This window comes from Meles meles, chromosome 8, assembly GCF_922984935.1.
Source record: "Meles meles chromosome 8, mMelMel3.1 paternal haplotype, whole genome shotgun sequence".
Lineage (NCBI taxonomy): Eukaryota > Metazoa > Chordata > Mammalia > Carnivora > Mustelidae > Meles > Meles meles.
This window is the reverse complement of record NC_060073.1, coordinates 114,244,450-114,267,131: the sequence shown is the minus strand read 5'-3', so window position 1 is coordinate 114,267,131 and position 22,682 is coordinate 114,244,450. Positions and strand designations below refer to the sequence as shown.

The 22,682-nt window shown below is 42.8% G+C and overlaps 1 protein-coding gene across 2 annotated transcripts; it reads right to left on the bottom strand.

Annotated features, from left to right (window-relative positions):
* Nucleotides 1-1,866: 1,866 nt before the first annotated feature.
* On the bottom strand, nucleotides 1,867-21,257 carry POGLUT3 (protein O-glucosyltransferase 3). 2 transcript variants are annotated; one of them, XM_046017377.1, is made up of 8 exons: nucleotides 20,945-21,257; nucleotides 14,542-14,739; nucleotides 11,845-12,131; nucleotides 8,832-9,048; nucleotides 6,963-7,159; nucleotides 5,588-5,782; nucleotides 4,190-4,294; nucleotides 1,867-2,821 (listed from the first exon to the last, which is right to left on the bottom strand). In XM_046017377.1, exons 1-8 carry the CDS (start codon nucleotides 21,144-21,146, stop codon nucleotides 2,552-2,554), a joined length of 1,671 nt encoding a protein of 556 aa, XP_045873333.1. In that variant the 5' UTR covers nucleotides 21,147-21,257; the 3' UTR covers nucleotides 1,867-2,551. The 2 variants fall into 2 exon arrangements, with proteins under 2 accessions (XP_045873333.1, XP_045873332.1); XM_046017376.1 differs by having other exon boundaries at nucleotides 1,867-2,798; nucleotides 20,945-21,251.
* Between the last annotated feature and the right edge of the window lie 1,425 nt (nucleotides 21,258-22,682).

Sequence of the window (22,682 nt, the reverse complement as noted above, 5' to 3'; positions counted from 1 at the left end):
AGACACAATAAAATTAAAATTAGACCAACCCAGTTATAGAAATACCAGGGCTATAGGTGGTTACAATCGTTCTTCTCTTTCTTTAAAGATTTATTTGTTTACTTATTTGAGAGAGAGAGGAAGAAAGAGAGCACCTGTGCAAGTAGGGGGAGGGACAGAGGGAGAGAGAAAATCTCCATGGAGCCCACTTGGGGCTCAATTTCAGGATCCTGAGCTCATGACCTAAGCTGAAACCAAGAGTTGAGACTCAATCCACTGAGCCATCCAGGTCCCCTGGTGGTTACAGTCTTTCTTAAAAACAGAAATTATCTTTTTCAAAATTTTATTTAGAAAATTTATTTAAAAAGTATATATAATATGTATCATGATATAAAATTATAGAAAGTAGATTTTAAAAAGCATAATGGAAAATATAAATATCCATTTTCTTATGCATATCTTTTGTGCACTTACAGTCTTTTCCTAGGTTTACATTTTTATTTTACAATATGATTCTTACTTATAGTAAAAACAAATACATAGATATACAGCAAAAAGTTAAAACTCCCTTCTCTCCATCTCTTCCTCAGATATTGGTAAAATCCTTCCAAACTTTCAACCACACAAATATATTTTTGTTTTTTACATTCATGGTTTCACATTATACATGTTGTTCTGTAACTTAGTTTTTTTCACTGAATACTGTAATGGTAATCTTTCATGATAGTATATAGAGCTACGTTAAAAAAAATAGTTATATTGCAGTCCTTTACATATCAATAACTATTTAGCCAGTTCCCTCATGAAAACTATTTAAGGTGCTTCCAATATTTTACTAATAAAAGCAAAACAGCAATGAACATGCTGGCAGCTTATGTAGATAAAAGCACTTATTGTATTTACCTGCATATCTTTACACCCCTCCCTTCCTTTTAAAAGTCAGATTTTTTAAAGGAGAAGTGAAGTATTAAAATCGACTAATGGAATATGGAGATACTGTGTGAGTTCAAAGGGGAGAAAAAAATCAGGGTTTTAGTCAAACAATTTTATTAAGTTATATTCGTGTCAACAAACCAGAAAGCCATGTAAAACTAATTCTTTTTAAAGATTACGACTGAGCTGGACAAATGGAAAATTATCTGGATTGACTGCTCACTCCCTATGGAATTTTTTGAGGACTCCACTTAATTTCTTAAAACCGTCCTTTTCTTGTTCCATGCTCAGAACTGTGTAGTGTAGCTCAGTTCACTTTAAACTAGCAGGCTTGTTTGGCAGCAGGTGATGGGCATTTTAAAAATTTAAGATGTTTCTAACAAGAAGTCATCAGCCATAAGGAAGAACCTGGGTTGGTGGGCAGGGTGGTGTGAAGGAGGGCAAATTTTCTTTCAGTTATTTGTTTTGACAAGCCCCAAACTTCATGTACAATAAATGCAGGACATGGATTCATTAGCATATGGTCTTAGTACAGCTGGCCTTTATTTTAATACTTGTGACCTTGTACTTTTGAACAGTTGGTGGGTGTTTCCCTTGAATACTTGGTTTTGATGACACTGTTCATATGCTCTTGTCCAGTTACGCAATTCTGTGTTCTTCTTGACCTTCATAAAAGGATATGACTACTATAAAGTGATTACACTGTTCTTCAGATTAAGTAAATATTTCAATTAGGGGAGTAAATATTTTTAGACTGGGAGTGTAGCTAGCTCTTGCTTTTGGAGTGTGTTCCTTAGTGGAGTGGATCTTGGTGGTTTTACAAGGAGTGTGTAATGGATTTCTGGGCTATAAGTCTTAAGTCTTGACCCTGTCCAAAAAAGCAAAGGAAATTTCCAAAGTTTTTCTTGCAGCAATGCACTGAAAGAGAGGAGGGGTGCAGTTAGGATCCTTACCTTTCTCATCAGCTTACTGGTGAACTCCCGAGGTACCAGGATTCCTACTGCTTCTGGCACCTGTTTTCAAGTGTCCCTTTTAAGGATTCAAAACGTAGTAGAGAGCCCCACCTGACTGTAGTTATCTTCCATCTATTCAATATAGATAATGGGTGGTACCCGCAGAACGTTCTCATCTACTAATAATTGTGTTGTCCTCAATGGGTGTGCTACCGTGATAGATTGGGAATTTCTAGTTTATGGCATAATTTCTGCTTAATTTTGTCTCAGGCCTTGATAAAACTTAGCTAAAAACATATGAGTGAGCTTTAAAAAATGTGGCCTCCACAGTCTACAAGCTACCTTCAACAAGGGAGCCGTGCTCTTCTTCCTTAATTATCCTTATAAGACCTTCTAACAGGAGGCTCGCTGTTACGGGATGTCCAAAGCAGCTTGTAGGAGAAATTATTCAATAAAAGTGGAGGAACCCGCACCAACATTTTCTCTTCATAATTGGAAGAGGGAGAGGGAAAGTGAACAAACTAGGAAATATGGTGGAAATCATTTCACAGAGAATGATTTCTATTCTGGCAAAGCCTCTCTCCACAGTGACCTGCAACTTTTCTGTTTCGAGAAACTGTGATGTTGACGATGGAGCTTTTTACACAAAAGAAAATTATATTTAAAGAGACTTGTAAGACTTGCTCTCATCTTGCTCTGCCCGTCCACGTGAGTCTCCTCGACTGCGTCCACCGCAGCCCGGCCTCTGTCTGAAGGCTTGCATTCAACCCGTCGCTGGCACTCGCAGGAGTGTCGATGCGAGCTGACTTACAGCTCTTCTCTGGAAGGTCTTTCCCGGAGGCACTGGCACAGGGACGCGTTATCATCTGGCTGAGGAATGAGCTCCATCCCATCACGTATTTTGGGTTCGCTGGACTGGCGCTCCGCGTATTTCTGAAATGCACATTGGAAGACAACTGAAAGATGAGTCCACACTTCATTCCGTGGGATCCTCCCTACCCCACCCAACGCCAGTGTTCCTAGCTGCTGTCTATCTTGAGATGAAAACCAAAGTTCTGGTTGATTTGGTCCTGAAGCTGCATTTGAACTTCAGGGGTCCAGGCACTCAGTGCAATACTTTGAAATCTAACCCAGAACCCCAATCCACAATCTGAGCTGCACAGAGGAAGCCTCCAGGAAAGGGAAGTCAAGCCAAGGGTCCCTACTTGAAATAGCCACACCTCTTAGCATTTATCCTCCCCTCATTAATGAATAATTACATTGTTGAACACTCAAATCGACCAACAGAGGTGATAAGCATCTCAAAATAAAGCTGATGGTCTTACATCCTCCTCCCTTCAAGCTCATAGTCACATACATTTTGTCAATGGTGCCAGACCTGTGTAATGTCCTCTACTTTAGCCACGGACTGAAACATTCCTATAAATTAGACTTTTGATTCAGTGGTTCTATATACATTTAGCTGTAGATTCTGGGTGCTGGGCCAAACCCAACAAAATAACTGACATGGGCACAGGAACCTAGTGAACATTTTAGAGGGAGAAACTCCCTACTATCACTATTATAGATAAACTAGCAGAGGGTATACAACTCATTCAAGGGAAAGGCTGCTTTTAGTAAATGGTGTAATTTATCATTTTAATTTTTCTATGAGAGAGCGATATCCACAGACATCTGAAGAAATATGCCTCTTTTATTCCTGTCCACAGAAAAATAAGTTTAGGTTAAAAACAAAAGGACTTTTTTTTTTTTTTTTCCTTCCTGGCTAGAGCTTCACCAATTCTTAGATTCCCAATAAACATTTGTACTTTAGTAATTAGGCCCGAGGTGTTACAATCATCGTAAATACATTTCATTTCTTTTTCTAACTTGCTGTCCATCCTATACTGTGCTAGCAAAAGCATGAATCTAAGGAGTAAGAACCGAAAGGCAGGCTTTTTGAACAGAGAGATGTTCGTGACCTCGAGTCCAACCCCCTTATTTTCTAGATAAGGAAAGATGTTCTCTGAGGTTCAGAAAATACCTAAACTAGAAATTCCATAGGGCATCTAATTAAAGATAGCAATGCCCAGCTAAGAGGCGCTTTTAATCTATATTCGTAAGGGCGCTAAGCATTGTTTTTCATAGTAGTGAGTGGAGCTATGAACATGGAGAACCACAAAAGGCCTTATCACACTCTTCCCATCTTTCCACGGGCTGGGCTGGTGCTCGGCTTCACCAGAGATCCACCGGCTGATGCCCTGAACCCTTTCAGGACGTGCGGTCCTCAGGCCCAGCATGGCTGTGAGGACGCCTGGACCACGGGCCGGGCCGTGGGGACGAACCTGGAGTACTCCGTAATAGTAGCAGAAGAGTCGGTGTGGCTGCAGCAGCTCCCTCGCGGCCAGCTGCCCTTCCTTTGCAATCTTCTTGGCTTCTCCATCATTTTCCTGAAAGGGTTAAATGCACAGACACAATAAAAGAAAAATACTCCTGTGAACCTCCCCACCCCCAAAGAAGGCTACTGTTGAGTATGAAGCAGGACAGAGGTCGGGTTGAATGTGACCAGCATGGGGACAGGGGACACGAGGAAAATAACTTCAGAGCAAGGCTCTGAGAAACTGACAAGAAATTGTCTTTTTTAGCCGCCCCCCCCCCCCACCGTGTTACACAGAAGTGATCATACGTGTTCAGACCCTGGTCCACAGGCCCCCCCCCCCCCCGCCATATGCACACCAGACATGCAGTCTTCTCTCTCGTGACTACCCCTCATACTGTCCTGGCTACCCAAGAAATTGAGGGCTCATCCTCATCTCCCCCAATCCCATAGCCTCTCTGCTTGGTATTAAAATACAATCTGGAATAGAATGAATCCCTTTGCAAGTTATAACATCTCTTAAAAACTTTAATACACAGAGCCCAGAAGTTGTCATAAAACAGTGCCTACGAAGGCCTGTCTTACTGCTATATTCATAAATTTAGTCATTAGAACCCACAGGTTTTCCTTCAGTATCAGGAACGGTCACTGTTCCTAATAATACTTTTAGAAAATAGCTGACATTCTATGACGCTGCCCATAAAGCCACTGGCAAGCAATCCTGACTCTTTATAAAGGGTCACAAGAATGATTCTGCCTCAGGCTCCCAGTTATTTGCATACCTGAATATTGCTTCTCAGAAACTTAGAAATAGAATGAAGTCCTACCAACAGAAGGGGGAATTTTTATTGTTTCGTAAAAAAACACAACAGCTTTGTCCTATGTTTCCTTAAAAAAAAAAAAGAATTCTTATTTTATGGGAAATTTGTGATTCTTGGGGTGTTGTGTATTCCATGCATTCATTGTGCCTTTTTCCTGACTGCGGAAAGGAAAAGGGTATCACAATTGTCTTCAATGTCTTCTTGTGCATCGAGCACTCTGGTCCTGGAATTTCCAATCTGTCACTTGCACTTAGTGTGTTTTTGCTTGTGCGTATATACGTGAATATTGATTCCTTCAGAAAAACCCATATTCTACATAACGCTGGACTTCAAATCTTCTAAAAATCCTACAAAATGTTGGTTAAAGGGTATTAAAGTGATTCTGATGTTGATTCTTTAGATATTTCACAGGAACAAAAATTTCAGAAAATAACATTTCTTTTGACGAAATTATGTCAAGTGAAACTTGGTCGTGATGGAACTCATGTAAATAATCCTGGTAAGTCTGTTACTGCCTCAAGCAATTAAAATTGCGGAAAACGTACCTTGGCCCATTTAACTTTCTCTAGTAAATCACTAAGATTTCTTTTAATTGGAACATAATGTTTCCAAGGCGTTAGTGCCATATAGAAATGTTCGTAATACGTCGAGTCCTGCTTCAAAACCAAGCTGTCACCCAACATGAGGTATGGATATCTGTAAGCCGCCACGGTCCCATCCACATTCACTTGATACTTGTACTAAAAGATTAAAACAAACATGAACAAAGAAAAAACTTAATAGCTATTTGCTTCACTTCTGCTTATCATCAACGCTATAATACTAAATATAAAGGAATTATTTTCCACGTTCCAACTTCACTGTTTAAAAGGGTTTTGGTTTTTTTTTTTTTTTAAAGATTTTATTTATTTGACAGAGAGAGAGAGAGATCACAAGTAGGCAGAGAGGGGGAAGCAGGCTCCCCACTGAGCAGAGAGCCTGAAACAGCTCTAACCCAGGATCCAGGGTTCACTTCTAGAGTTGAGGAGACAGAAACTTGGAGACATTTAGGGATTCGTGTGATGCTAACAACACAAGATGTACCCCGTTTGCCCATCTGCTGGGTTAATAAGCCTTGCTTTACATTTCAAAATCACTTTTCACGGGAATTAAACCTCACTCGATCATAGTCCTGTGAAGCAAGTATTACCATAAGTTCTTTCCTCTTTTCTGTTTTCAAATGAAAAAATCGTGTGTCCAGATAAATTTAGAAACCTCTATTCCCTGAGTTTGTCAGATCAAATGTTCTTTTCATTATAACCACACTGAAACAAACAGGAAATACTCGCAGGTTTGGTCGTTAATTTTTTTCTTGAGTAACTGGTACCAAAGAGTTTCTAGCCAGTCAGATTTTGTCACATTGTTCCCATCCCCATCCTCACGACAATGCTCGATGGAACAAGGCAGGCAGCCTGCATGTTTAGGGGTGCGAAGAGATGACGGTCCCACAGTCAGTGACAGAGGAAGGACCACAGACAGGATGTGAACCCCAATTCCAGCTCCAATTTTACTCCTATGGAATTTACACTCTTTCCGTTTACAAAAGGCCTTTACGATCACTTCATGTAAAAGGTATTTATGTTCCCAGTTTATGAAAACAAACAGAAAAAAGAGAAAAATGCCCCCAAACCCCTAGGTTAATCCCTGCACTATATCTTGAGTATTAAATATAGTTCTGGCCTTTTGGTAGACAGAATTCACAAAAACAAAAAAACAAAAAGGAAATCACAATGAGTTTTGTAATTCCCCAAGCTTGGAAGGGAGAAAGTAAGAAAGTGTGCTCCAGCTCACAAGACTGAAGAAAAGGGCCCACCCAACGATTCTGTAGACTTATCACAAGTTTATCACTTCCTACCCGTACAGGAAGACGTAAATGCGTACCTTAAAGAAATCAAAGAAACCTGTCAATTTAGCTTTTCCAAGCTCCTTTTCTTTCTCTTGGAAAAAGAAATATCCTGTAATTCCTGCATCTAGGAGATGGGGATTTTCCTTGGAGAGCTGTACCAACTGGAGCCTCTCTTCTCGGCTATCTCTACCTCTGAAGAAAGCTTTCTCTGTTTTGTTGATCCAGGAAGGCCCTAGAAGTTTGAAGCCACAGAAAAAAATGTGATATGAATTCGATGTTTATAAAAACAGTAAGCATAATCATCTGTAACCTACCATTGTCATTTAAGCTATTAATGCTCTTTGATCATCAACCCATCTTCTAAAATAGGGTGCTATTTCCAAAAAAATATGGGATCAAGTAAATTGCCTGACATACTTTCCAGTTCAGACTTTTAAAAACAGTCCTTTTATGTGCTGTATCACAGAAAAGCATGCTCCAATTTCACCTATTTTTTTAAAGATTTTGTTTATTTATAAATAAACTTTATTTACTTATTTTTTTACAGAGAAAGAGAAAGCACGAGAAGGGTAAGCAGCAGGCAGAGGGAGAGGGATAAGAAGACTCCGTGCTGAGCAGGGAGCCTGATGTGGGGCTCGATCCCAGGACCCTGAGATCATGACCTGAGCCAAACGCAGATGCTTAACCAACTGAGCCACCCAGATGTCCCTAATTTCTACCCATGAGAGCTCACTCAAATATTGGACAGTCTGCTGTATGACATCAGGAGATACCCAAAATAACAGTGGATCAAGCTCAAAGCAAAAGACATTCAATGTCTTGGCCCACTCACAAAGCACTAGCTTCTTCTATCCTTTATGCTTCACAATAAAAAATGAGCTAGGATTTGTTCTTCGACTGGGTGACCAGAACAAACTATGTAACTAAGTAACATCCACATCTTCAATCCCTGGTTGTTCAAAATTTTGAGCACATCGTTTTTGACTTACTAGATTTTGTCTACTGAGCTGTGAAATGAAAACACATATATATAGCCCAACTCTGTGTGTGTGTGTGTGTGCGCACGCACACACACGCGCATGTGTGTGGGAATTTCTCTCCTGGGAGGGAAGTATTTTAGGAGAATTAATTTAAGTCTATTTCTATCATTCTAAAGAGATTATTAGTTAACACTTGTTACTATTTGAAGGGATAAATCATAAAACACAGAAACTGGTCCACTCTCTCTAATGTTTAACACACTTCTCAGAATTCACAGTTCCCACATAAAAAGTCAGTTTCATTTCATGTTATCTTTAAGTAGTTTGCGAAGAGTCTCCAGTCTTATCTAAGAAACGAGTCTGCCAAACCACAAACAGCAACAGAGGCTGTAAAGAGAGGCAGGGTTTATTCTACTCAGGGAGTCTGGTTTAGTTCCAGAGTGTGTTGTGCCTAAGTGTAGGGCCATCAAAGGGGACGAGGGAGGAACGCAGATTTTGAAGGATCAAGCAAGGCAGAAAGAGGAAAGGGGAAAATTCCTTCCTAGGTGCTGGAGGTAGTAATGCCCTAATTATACTGTTACCACAGTTCTCTCACGTCTGCATGCCATTTTATATTTTTCAAAATGCTCCCTTCACCCAGCAATACAAGGGCATCGGAGTCAGTATTAAGTGACAATTTTACCAAATACATATTTCCAAATGGTATCTCCAAATGACCAGCTCAGAGGAGACTCAGTTACAGTAGGTTGGACATTACTAGCCCAAGCCACATACCTAATTTTTCGATTAGAAGAATCCTACAGTGCTCTTTCTTCTTTGTTAGAAAATAAGAACAATGGTTATTTAGATATATACCTTTATTCTCTCTGACTGAACATTCCTTTCTTGCCTCTGTTTTTCCCTCCAGAACAAAGTTTAATTTACCCGTATTTCCCTGAATAGAGAGGAGGTCATTGGTGACACCCCTCATGGCTTCGAGCGTGGAGTGGGTGATGTCATACGTTGGAAGGATAATGTCCCGTGAATCCACGGAGCCGCACCATGAAATAATAGGTAGAGGGCCCGGGGTTTCATTGACGTGCCGGTGCTCCAGAGGCCAGTCTCCAAGATTAATATAAAATTCTATGTCGGGGAGAAGGACCTAAATAAACAAAAGAAGAAACATCAGTGCCGGGAAGACCTAAGTTTTAGGTACTAAATGCTTTCATTCTTCGGCTTCTTAAAACATGCCTGCTAGAAGTGAACATGTGAAAACAGCAGAATAGAGAAGAATGCCTCTCAGTCATCAGCAGTAGCAGAAAATCAGGGATGAGGATGGTTCATGGCAAATTCTTTTTTTTTTAAAGATTTTTATTTATTTATTTATTTATATATAGAGAGAGAGGTCACAAGGAGGCAGAGAGAGAGGGGGAAGAAGGCTCCCTGCTGAGCAGAGAGCCCGATGTGGGGCTCGATCCCAGGACCCTGGAATCATGACCTGAGCCGAAGGCAGAGGCTCTAACCCACTGAGCCACCCAGGCGCCCCCATGGCAAATTCATTTAACCAGGAGTAAGCTCCCGCAGTTCAGCGGAGGCATTTAAAATTGCTTGGTACTGGGGCTCCTGGCTGGCTGTCGGCTAAGTGTCTGCCTTCAGCTTGGGTCACGATCCCCGGGGTCTTAGGACTGAGCGCCAAATTGGGCTTCCTGTCTCCTAGTCTCTCTGCCCATCCCCTTCCTTGTGTCCTATCTCTCTCTCTCTCTCATTCTCTCTCTGTCAAATAAATAAAATATTTAAAAAAAAATTTCTTAGGGGGTGCCTGGGTGGCTCAGTGGGTTAAAGCTTCTGCCTTCCTGTATCGGACTCTCTGCTCAGCGGGGAGCCTGCTTCCCCCTCTCTCTCTGCCTGCTTCTCTGCCTACTTGTGATCTCTGTCTGTCAAATAAATAAATCACATCTTTAAAAAAAATTGCTAAGAATTGGGGTGCCCAGCTGGCTCATCTGTTGGAGTGCCCAACTCTTGATGTTGGAGCGTCTGACTTTTGATATGGTTTCGAGCCCTATGTTGGGCATAGAGATTACTTAATAAAATTTTTTTTTAAAAATTACTTAGTATTATAGAAGTGGACATGGTATGGAAAGAAAGTAGCTTCAAGAACTCTCTCTGCCAGCTGCCTGAGAATTGACAAGGTTAGATCCAAGCCCTGGTTTTCCACCACTCTCAAACCTCTGCATCACATCTATCTTTTTTTTTTTTTAATATTTTATTTATTTATTTGACAGAGAGAGAGAGGTCACAAGTAGGCAGAGAGAGAGGAAGAGAGAGAGGGAAGCAGGCTCCCCACTGAGCAGAGAGCCCGATGTGGGGCTCGATCCCAGGACCCTGAGATCATGACCTGAGCCGAAGGCAGAGGCTTAAACCACTGAGCCACCCAGGCGCCCCCACATCTATCTTTGTTTCTGGACTCTGCCACTTCATGTCCATCTCCATGGTCAATGCCTTAGGTGAGGCCCTTCTCCTCTCTCGCCTGGACTGTTGCAGCAGCTTGCTCACTAGGTGTTCTGATACTAGGCTCTCCCCAATCAGATCTGATTTCACCCTGCTGCCAAAATTCCCAAAACCAAAATCAATGTTACCATCAAGGTCAACAGAACCTAAAGCCTGCAGGACAAGGTCTAAACTCTGGGGCCAGAAAGCCGGGCCGTGTTATCTTGCTCCACCTGAGTGTGGGCCAATAAGCTTTCGGCTACTCTCTGAAAATGCCACCCACTCTCATAGGTCATTCCCTTCTCACTGGGAATATTCTTCTCCTACTTGGCAATCTCCTTTCTCGTCCTTTGAACCCAGACCGAATGTCACTTCCTTGATGGCTCACTCTCCTCAGGCAGCTTCACCCTGGGGACCGGCTCTTCTCACAGGCCTGTCATGCTGAGGTGCCACTATTCGTTTCACATCCCACTCTAACTTCCAAATGACAAAAACAAGTCCCACTAGCGTAGGCCACTCTAAGTCCAGAGATGAGTCTCATTGATCTTGGCTTTCTTCCCAGCCACCGGGCAAAGAACCTGGAACAAGAGGGAAGGGCAGGGGACTTGATGACCCACGCTCTTGCTTATCTACTCTCGTTTGTCAGCTCATTAACACGTCTCAAAAAAAGGTGACCTCGAGGCTCAACACGTCTGGGAGTGCACAGGAACCTCGGGAGTGCTTGGTAGGAAAAGTGGCCTCAAGCCACTTAATTCAAGGAAAGAAAGATCCATAAAGGGGGGAGAATTTATGACCACTCAGGTGGTGGACACATTAGATGCCCATTTCCAAGCCTGGAATCCATGTCCATGCTTTGCCATTGTTGCTCTAAGAATCCCAAAGTTACAACGAAATAAGTAAACTCCAGCTCACCCTTGAACAATGCAGGGGTTAGAGGCGCTGACACCCGCATAGTCTAAAATTTGTGCATAAATCCTGACTCCCCCTTGGGGCGCCGGGGTGGCTCAGTGGGTTAGAGCCTCTGCCTTCGGCTCAGGTCATGATCCCAGGGTCCTGGGATCGAGCCCCACATCGGGCTCTCTGCTCAGCAGGGAGCCTGCTTCCTCCTCTCTCTCTGCCTGCCTCTCTGCCTACTTGTAATCTATGTCTGTTAAATTAAAAAAAAAAAAATCTTTAAAAAAATCTTGACTCCCCCAAAACTTAACAACTAGTAGTCTACTAGTGTCTGGTAAGAGTTGATTAACACATCTTTTATGTTACATGTATTATATACTGTGTTCTCACAATATAATCGGCTAGAGAAAAGAAACTGCTAATTCAGAAAATCATAAGGAAGAGAAATACTATTTATGGTACTGTCATGTATTTATAAAAAAATGTCCATGTACAAGTACACTCATGCAGTTCACACCCGTGTGGTTTAAGGGTCAACTTTGCATTTTTTTCGGAACCAATGAATTCATTCCCATACCTTTCTTGCCAGTGACAGCAAAATCTCATCCGAGAACATTTTGAAGTCTGTGTACTTCCCTAAAGATCTCCGGTAGATGCGGTTATTGAGAATCGTGTAGTGAACGATGGCACCCCTCTCGTCCCCAAACCTTTTTGGAACTTCATGTAGCATCTGCAGGAGATTGATGCTGGGGAAGGAAGCAAAATCCTTTGCAATCTGTGGTTCCTTGGCTGGACAAGAAAGAGTTTTCTGCCAGGCCTGAGGATCCCCTTCTGGACACTCACAGTACTCGTGGTACACGGGTCCTAGGGAAGATGAAACATGTGTAATGCCACGCTCCATTAACAAACCCCTCCACACAGAGGGTTATTTCTGCCCCTGATAGGAACATGGGATGACTTCTTGGTGAGGTCTAACGTTCTCCAGACGGGGATAGTCTGCCCTAAACAAATCCATGATGAAAGTGCTTGTGTCAGAGTCCTGTGCTTCCACTTTGCATCCCCCGATCATTCCTCTAATATACCGTACACTCTCTTCCGATATAACCCACTCTCAGCCAACGAGCTGATAAATCCAGTGAGTCATGAATACCTGGTGGACATAAAACAACTTACCTTTTCACAAGGAAAAAGAGAATGTATTACTTTTCTGGCATTATTACAGTGTAGGTGACGATTTTTTGGTAAACAAGATGGAGGCCTCCTCCCTTGAATCTCTAAAATCACCTCCATCAGCACATGTCAAGGAAGAAATATGTAACCCAGGCGTATCTGGCCATGTAATTTTAACGTACGCAGCTATAAGTATAAAACTTCTTTGAGGACTCATTTTAGAAGGAATTTATACCAATATTATATCTTATGTCAAGATGTATTTAACTTAATATAAAAATATAAAGAAAAGCAATTTTATAAATATAAAAACTTCAAAGAAATTATTTATGTTTCTTGAGGATTTCTATTAGACCAAGATGAGTAATATGGACCAATTTACGCTTCTACCAAAAAAAGATACAAAATATATGAAACAGGTTTTTGAGCCACCAGACATGAGGCAGTGAAAGACAGTGAGTCTGAGAGATGGGAAACAGATGAGGTGATCCCTACAGTTCATAAGCTTACTGCCTAAGGGAGTTTCCAGGTTATGGAAACAGGAGGAGAAATGTAGGCAGAGCCCAGAAAACTCACTGAATTGAGGGGATAGAGCTGGGTGTCCAGGGAGAACAAGGCGGCTGACATTTGTAGGACACACTGCCTGAAAGGAGAGAACTACACAGACAGAAAATTCCAGAGATCTGCAAAAGGTTCCCCCTCAAGTATTTAGGGTTTCTGAAGAGGGTGTAAGTGAGGGTATAAGTAAGGTATAAGTATAAGAGTGCATAAGGGAGGAAACTATCCAAGGCAGGGAAAGAACCATCCACAACGATTGGAGGCAACACTACCCACTGGTCATATAGGGTTGGGAATAGTACCTGTTCACACCAGGCAGACTTGGTAGCATCCCAATTCCTGGGACTCAGGGTAGAGTAGGCAGAGTGGTATTGCCTGAGTGGTGGGGAATAACTAGCCCCAGACTAAACATGGTTCAGGTCTTACTGGATGAATTGTAAAAGCAAAATTTGAAAGTTTCAAATTATTTCGAAGTAACTTCACTACATTCCAGAAAAAAAAGCTCAAGGAGATGACAAAGCACCAAGAGACGAAAAATACACTGGATACAATTAATGACAAAGTGGACACTGCAGAAGGAAAGATTAGGGAACTTAATGACGTAGTGATAGAAAATATACAAAATGAAATGTAGGGAAAAAAAAGAATTTTAAAATGAAAAGAGCATCAATGAGCTGTGGGCTAATCTCAAGCCTGATACAGGGGTCACTGAATTGTGGGAGGAAACTCTGGAGTAGAACAGAAAAAATACTGACGAAATAATGGCCAAAATTTTTCTGGATTTAATGAAAACTATAATCCCAAAGATCTAGGAAGCTCCATAAACCTGAGCACAAGAAACATGAAGGCAACTACATCAAAGCACATACAATCAGATTGTTCAAACTTAGAGAGAAAACCTTTAACAGCGCAGAGGAACAAAGTTTTGGACGTCAGCAGATAAACTGTTGGAAACAATGCAAGTAGGAGGGCAGTGGAACAACATCTTTAAAGTACTAAGAGGAGACAAAACAAATCCTGTTAATCTACAATTCTGTATTTAGTAAAAATGTCTTTAAAATATGAAAGCAAAATACAGACTCTTTCAGATACTCAAAAGCTGGGAGAACTCATCACCAGTATTCTCGCACTAAAAGAAATGATGATGGGGATCCTTGAGCAGAAGGCAAACGGTCCTAGACGGAAATGTAGATCTCTATAAAAGAATGAAGAGTGCCAGATGTGTTAACTGCCTGGGTAAATACACAAGATATTCTTGTTTATCATTCAAATTTCTTTAATCTTCTTTCCCGCAAAATTCCAAGTTAAATCGAGCTCCAGGAGGGGTGCCTGGCTGGCTTAGATAGTTCAGCACGTGACTCTTGATCTTGGGGTAGCAAGTTCAAGCCCCATGTCAGGTGCAGAATTGTGTACAGTTGAGCTCCAGGAGGTATGTATACATGTTCACTCTGTTGTACATGAATTCAAGGTCATCATAAACCATTTTGAAAGGCATGGGGTCTACACATATAAGGCTGGCTCTAGATTGTGTGATATAACCACTTACCTTGCAAAATATAAGGAGACTGATCCACATGCTCATCACCGTAAAGGACCTCTATCTTCAGCCCTTCGCTGACAGTTTCATACATCCTATATCGCATCAAAAATGTCCCATCATTCCTGTCCAAAGGTTTGGGGACGTGAATACGGACTAACTCTTTAGGTGAAAGAGATTTGATTACTACTTTGAATAGTGTTTGACCTGAAAGAAAAAAGAAAAAAATAGATATATGTATGTATGTAGCTACTATTTCATGGTTATTTTGTCTTACCAATTATTGGATAGGTATCTGTACACCAAATACTTTTTTCCATACTATCAAAATAATAACAAAATAATTTTAGTATGAAAGGTCCTTGAGACCAGGAACCATGTCTGGGTTGTGTCCTGAAACCAAAGATCTGAGTCAACATTTGATTCATTAGTCTTTCAGTAAAGATTTACTGAATGAACAAGATCAGTTCTTTAGAAAAGCAAGGAAGAGATGACCTTTTTGCCTCTTTGCTCTTTTCGCCTTTGGGTAGGTTTAAAGCAGCCCAGATAGTTAAAAATCCAAAAAGTCTTAGAATGACAGAGCTCCAAGGCAATCCACCTTTCTCCTATAAAATATATACCAGCTCTCTTCATAAACCATTTTAATACCTAATAACCCTCATTTCTGAGGAAATTTCCCTTCGGTTAACGCAAATTTCAAGTTATACTTCTAAGCCTATTTCCCTAAGTAGAGAGAGATTATAGCTAGTTATCAGACTGTGCCCAAATATCAGACACACACACACATTTCACACACTTTGTAAATACTAGAGTTTACTTCTCCAAACTTGTTTCCTCAGGTTGGATTGAAAGTTATACTAGAAGAATCTAACACCCTTTCAAACTCCAAAATTCTGTGGGTTTTCTGGAAATTCCAGGGTAAACAATACCTGCTTAGCAAACTCTCCCTTCTTTTTCGGTAGTATATGAGCTGACTGACTGAGGCTTGGAGACAATACTGTTGTGATTAATATTATCACTGGGATCCAGGAATAAATGTGATATCCCTCTTTCCAGAATCCAGTGGATGTTTCTGCCCTCAGCGCAGATCTGATCCTCAAGACCTCTGAGAACAAAGATCAGTTCATGTCCTAACCACAGTTCATCACTATATCAAAGGCAAATTTTTTTTTAAAGATTTTTATTTATTTATTTGACAGAGAGAGAGATCACAAGTAGGCAGAGAGGCAGGCAGAGAGAGAGGAGGAAGCAGGCTCCCTGCGGAGCAGAGAGCCTGATGCGAGGCTTGATCCCAGGACCCTGAGATCATGACCTGAGCCGAAGGCAGCGGCTTAATCCACTGAGCCACCCAGGTGCCCCTCAAAGGCAAATATTTTATAAAAAGTGGTGAATCCTCTGAAATTCACAGTCCTGGCCAAAAATAGTGGTGATGGAAGGAGTCTTTGATCTCACATCTATCATATTATCAAATTAAGCATATTTAATATATATATTTTTAATTACTGAAAAAAGTTTCTTTCTCCCACTCTTAGTTTCTAAATCTTGTGAGTGAAGCTTGTACTCTCTTTTGATCTTTAAGCATTGTATTTTTTTCTTGTGGGTGAGGAGAGGTGTTCTGTGGTCTCTTTAATTTTGTAATCGTAATGTAGTGTCTGACACATTGCTATTAAAGAATACATTTAGACATCCTTGAAATAAATGTGATAAAATTATTAAAGATATCTGCTAAAATCAATGAATTGTAATAAATATAGGGGATGTTGTAAGAAAATGGTAATAATGTAAAATTATTTAAAATATTAGCCATTTACCTGAAATGCTTACATGAAATACATTGGTTATTGCTTTGTGTTATTTCTCACTTGATTTTAGGAAGCACATATACAGACTGCAAATCAGGAAGGCAGAGCCTGGGGACCTGGAGGATATATCTATAATTTTCTCCCTAAAGTGGAACCAGTACAGAAAAGTTGTGTTTTGGTCAAATAGTCCTATTCTCCATAAACTTGTGATTGTAAATAAACAAAACAGATATAAGACAAAAATATTAATGATTCTGTGATCATTTTGGAATGAAATGGATTTACAGAAAAAACTAGTTCCAAAATGCTTCATTATTTTAAAATTCAAAGTACTGGACTAATCTGTATTGTCTCTTCCAGTTATAAAATTTTCTGTTTCTGTAATAGCATTTAAGAACTACATTTCAAAATAAATGTATAAAGCTGAAAAAAAACCCTAAAATAGAGTCATTGGAAATACATATTTTAAATGTCCAGTTATTTTTATAGGACTCTCATGCCTGTGTCATTGTTGGCATGAAATTAATGTTAGAATCAACACAAAATAACAATTGTGATGACTGAAATAGAAATAAGCAATTTTAACCCATAAAAGAGAAACTGAGAAGAGTGCGATTTGAAAATGCTTCAAATGGAAGGAATGTGAATTCTCATTTGCCCCAAAGGCTAACATAAGGGAACAGACTTGCAGCTCAACCTGAATTTTTCTACTTCAATTCAAACCTCTTTAGGAGAGAAAGCTAATGGAATGAGAATGCAGAGACTGGCTAGATCGAGGAGGTTAGCAGTATCAAAGTCTTGCATCATGAGAATCAGAACTTTTGAAGACTTTAGCAGGGATTATGGGCCAGTCCTGAGCTTGAGATTTTCATTACATTTTCTACCTTATTTGTTTCCTACAAGAATTTATAACATGAGCATCGCCGTCCCATTTTACAGATCAGGAAGCAAGGCTCCACGAAGTGACATAACTTGCCCAAGGTCACCTGCATATGAGTAACAGCCAATATTTGAATACAGCTTGAGTCCTTCAAAGCTCACGCTGCGGCCACTTGTCACGCTGCATCACGTTAGCCTTTTGGTTTGCAGACGTCAGATTGGAGGAATAACCTCGGGCACCGTTGGTACCACAGAGTCATCGCCTTCCCTCTTGTTTAGGAAGACTATGAAGGCTCTGCAGCTGTAACAGGTGTCAACCCCACACGGCCAAGGGAATTTACCGAGAACTGATGCACGACAACCATGTCACCGGAGATTTAATTAAATGGAAAGAGGATGAGTGTCTACTCTTGGCTTTGACACTTAATGGCTGTGGGGCCACAGGCAAAACATTTTAGCTTTTCTGAGCCTCAGTGTCTTAGGTGTAAAGTGAAGAGAGTAATACCCGGCCTTCCCACTTAACAAGACAATTAAGGATGACAAATTAAACAGGGCACAGTTTAAAACACTGCAGTGCTACACAAGTAGGAAGTATGATTATTTTATGACGATTATCACTAGGGAGGACTGAGTAGAGAATGAGTATCCGTATCCAGCCATCGTGACGGATTCCAACCACCCACCCTCCATCCCTTCTTTTCTTTTCTCCGTGGTATTTACAGAGCACCTCCGTCACGCATTATGTCTCATGCTGACAATATAACAGTATCAGCAGGTTTTGTCTATATTCCTAATGGAAGGAAATACTCCATTTAAGTCAGAAGGGAGTAAAAACAAAGGTAGAGATAGCTTCTTTCCCCTATATCCAAGGTCACAGACTGCCGAATTTCTGTCTTTGGACTCCAGTCTGAGATCCCCTGCTTTAGACCATTCACGGTCACAGGCTTGTAATCCAGGTACCTGGAGACACACAGCATAATGATATTCAGATAAATGTGACACTGTTAAATGGGAGTGATAATTATCAAGGGAATCTTGGTTAAGCCGTGTAAGAAGGTCTATGTCTTGAGGGCGCCTGGGTGGCTGAGTGGGTTAAGCTGCTGTCTTCGGCTAAGGTCATGATCTCAGGGTCCTCGGATGGAGTCCTGCATCGGGCTCTCTCTCTGCTCAGCAGGGAGCCTGCTTCCCTCTCTCTCTCTCTCTGCCTGCCTCTCTGCCAACTTGTGATCTCTCTCTGCCAAATAAATAAATAAAATCTTTAAAAAAAAAAAAAAGAAGGTCTATGCCTTGAGAAAAAAAATGGCCTTTTTTTTTTTTCCATTTAGTTCTTGGAGAAGGAAAAGTTTTAGGACTTGCAAGTGAATGATGGCAGAAAATGTAAAAACCTAGTTGCATGAGCTTTTCAAAACTACAGAGTGGCCTTTTAATGGAAGCTAAAAATTGAGTAGCATGAGAGAAAATAGGGAGATTCTAAAGGTATGAAATTGAGGTTGTCTGAAAAGATTTGCTATAAGTCTTTTGTTTTTTATGACTTCTTTTCCTGATTATAAAAAACATTAAGATTACTGTGGGGGGGAATTTTCTTGGGAAAAAAGAAGAGTGAAACAAAAATCTTTATTCTCATGTTAGAACTACTGAGAACACTAATGAGAGGTATAGTTTCATCTCTTTATTATAAAATTAAAGTGAAACTATATAATTTCTTTCCTGTTTAGTCCATCCATAACCTAGTTTAAGCATTATTAAATATTTTAAAACATTACTTTAAAAGTGAAACCTAAAACATATAACAAAATTGATCATCTTAACCATTTTTAACTGTACAATTCTGTAGTGTTAAGGAAATTCACATTTTCAGGCAATAAATCTCTAAACCTTTTTCATTTTGCAAACCTGAAACTCTACACCTATTCAACAATTTCCCATTTCTCTCCTCCATGGACCCCTGGCAACCACCATTCCACTTTGTTTCTGTGAATTTAACTACTTTAGATACCTTATGTAAGTGGAATCTAAAATGTTAACTTTTAATGGGCTGTCAAATATGCCATTACATGAAAGTACCACGCTTGATTTAGCAATGACCGCAGAGTTGGCTAGTTAAATTTGCTGTAATAATTGACGACAATGTGGCAAGAATTTCTTGCATAGGGATCTTTGACCACGTTCTAATCATTTTCTCAGGTCAGATACCTAGAAATCGGATTGCCAGAAATAAGCAGCACCAGCATTGTTTGCAAAGGACATCTTTTTTTTTAATCACATTTTCTCACTGTTGAAACTTATTTTTTGTACATTAGGTTTGTAAATATTTTAGACACTTGGTACCTTTGGAAAACTGCTTTCCAGTAACGTTTTAGGAATTTGTGCTCCCACCAGCAGAAGATGAAGGTCGCTGTCTGAGAGTATCTTCATGCCCTCTTGACAGCTTTCAGTACAGCCACTTAAAAAAACCCTCGCCTATAGGGGCGCCTGGGTGTCTCGGTGGGTTAAAGCCTCTGCCTTCGGCTCAGGTCATGATCCCAGGGTTCTGGAATGGAGCCCCGCATTGGGCTCTCGAGTGCTCAGCAGGAAGCCTGCTTTCCTTCCTCTCTCTCTGCCTGCTTCTCTGCCTACTTGTGATCTCCATCTGTCAAATAAATAATATCTTAAAAAAAAAAACAACCTTGCCTATATTTTTAAATTAAGGAACAGAATTTTATTTCAATGTCTAGCTCTTTCATTAATAGTAAGATTAGCAGCATGTCACTTTGGGTCATGTCACTTTCTTTTTTTTTTCCTGGATAAATTAATTTTTCCTCCTTTGTTCTCCCTTTTCTTTCTAAAGCACCCCCTCATTATAACATTATAAAAATTAATTTTACGAAAGAAAGAAAACTATAAAGGAGAAAATACACGCCATAGTGGAAGACTTCGAATCTAGGCTTAAGGATTTTTTAAATTCTGGTCCTTAGGGCCATGGAAAGCCTTTCTAAAACTGAAAAAAGTTTGGTCATAGTTTCCTGAGGGCGGTGGAAAAGGCGCTGGGCTATTCTGATTGTGTCTTGATAAAGCAGGGTGCGGGCTGGCTGGACATCAAGGAGACAGGGATGAGCAGATCCCGACCCGCAACCACTTGAACCAAGCAGGACGAGTTGCAAGAAGGCGCGAAGGCAAGACGAGCAGGGGAAGGTGGGAGGACGCCCGGACAGAAGGGGTTCAAGGACTAGACCCACCCCGGGGAGGGGAACAGCCGAGGGCCGCGGGGCTTCACTGGGGCCTGCCCTGGGCCTCCGAGAACGCAAAGCCCCCAGCTCCCGCGTGCGCCCGGAGGAGGGTCTGGCTGTGCCAAACCCCAGGCCTCAGCCCAGTAATCCGGCGCCAGTTCTGGGGCTCGATGACTCAGCGGGCGGACGCTCCCTGCGTGCTGGGACAGCGCGGGAAGACGGCCTCGGGCCGTGACACCCCGGCCTGCATCAGCACCCGGGCGGCGGGGACGCCAGCGCCGCCCCTGAGCCGCGGAAGGGCCCGCGGCGTCCGTTCGTCCGTTGGTTCAACAGACTTTGGCCGCGACGCCCTCCCGCTGTGCTTCCGGGGAGGCGGGGGCAGGGGAGGTGGCCGGAGCCGAGTCAGGGCGACGCTCGCTGGGGGAGGGACGCCACGCGGGCGGCGGGCGGACTCCCGAGGGGCGCGCGGGGACCGGGACGCGCGGGGGGCGGCGGGGCGCGGAGGCCGGCGGCTCAGCGCTATACCTGGGGGCGAACGAGTGAGGTTCTGGCCCGCGGAGTTCACGGCCTGCAGGTAGAAGTAGCGGACGGGCAGCACGACGCCCGCCCGCAGCCCGGGCCCCCACACCAGGCTCCGCGGCGCGCTCACGGGCGCCTCGGGGGCCCCGGCGGCCACGAGCAGGGCGAGCGGCAGCGGCAGCAGCGCGGCCCGCGGGAGGCGGCGCATGGTCGCGGGGCCCGGCGTCCGGCTCGGCGGCGGCGGGGAGGGGCCGGGCCCGGGGGGCGGGCTCCGGGGGCGGCTGCTGCAGCCCCGCCGGCCCGCCCCGCGCTCTCCGGGCCCCAGCGCCTGGCGCCCGGCCGCGGGAAGGCGGAGGGCGCGTCCGGCCGCGGGGACCCCGGGGCCCGCTCGGTGAGGCCGAGGGCGCGAGCCTGCGTCCTCCGCCCCGAGACCACCCCGGCTGCCGGAGCTGGTGAGCCGTTTGGAGGAAACCGCTGTGAAGGACACGAACACGCGGGGGATGGCGGTGGGGCGAGCGAAAGGGTCCCGCAGAAGAACGCCCGTGTCCTCCGGGAAGTGCCTTCAGCCCAGGAATTTCGCTGGGTCCACGTGGCGCAGAGCCGCTGTCACGGCGCCTCTGACAGCTCCGCGTCCACGCCGGCACCAGCCGCATGCGGCCGTTCTCCGCTGAGCGCCGCTCCCTTCTTCCCAGTCTCCCTCCCCCACATTCTGCTTTTCCCGCTGTTTCCGGAGCTCCCAGCAGCTTGGGCTCCAACCTCAAGGGAGCAGTTAGGCACTGCGGTATCACAAGCCAGGGGGACAGAGGACCTGCCTCGAGCCTGGCAGGCGACCGTCCCCACTGTCAGGAGGCTCTGGTCCCCTGAGTTAACGAGGTGTGACTGGTCTTGGTCACTCCTCAGAAGCTGGAGGTGGGGTCCTGGAAGAGACTGGCAGGAGCCCTAAAGCACTGGCCGCCATGTCTGCCTCCCCTCCTTGATCCTCATTTGTTAATTATTTTTTCTTCTTTATCGGCTTATGGTTCCAATCCGTTCAAAGAAAATAAAGCATTCTGCTCAGGCTGGGTGAGCCAGGGCGGTCCCGCAGTACAGAATGGACACTGGGACTCTGCACCCTCTTGACAGAGCTCAATCCAGAAATGCCAGAATCGGGCGCTTCCTTTCATCTCCTGCCTTTAACTGGGTTACTCAGCGTTCTTGCTATCACCACTTTTTACTGGGGCAAATTCCTCCCCAGTTCTGTTGGCCTGTTTTGGTAATACTGAGCAGAGGTTGTAGGCAGTGTTCTTTGTATTTTGAAGTTGCAGAAACGGTGGTAAACCACTGGTAAATTGTAGGGCTAAAGCATAGCATTATTTAGTATTTCATTGATAATGTTGAGTGTGTGGGGCTGTCTGCATGCTTTCAGTAGAAAGTGCTCTAGCTATCACTTTGAAAAATTGTGTAGAACACATTTTATTCAAATTCTTCCAAAATCAAACTTTAAAAATTTCCCAGAGATAATCTGAGGGTTAGCTGGTACAGGACGGTAGTAAAATATGGCCTAATAAATTACATCCTATTTGCAGTAACCCCAGTATTTTTCAAGAACACATTAAGGAAGCCATATAATTGAATCCGAACCCTTGTTTGGCAGTACTGAGTCTGTACCAACCGGTTTTCTTCCTCACTGCCCTCGGTATCTTTAAAATCGTATCTCTTTGGATCAACCAGTGCCTTGACTAGATTCTTTATCCTAAATCGAATT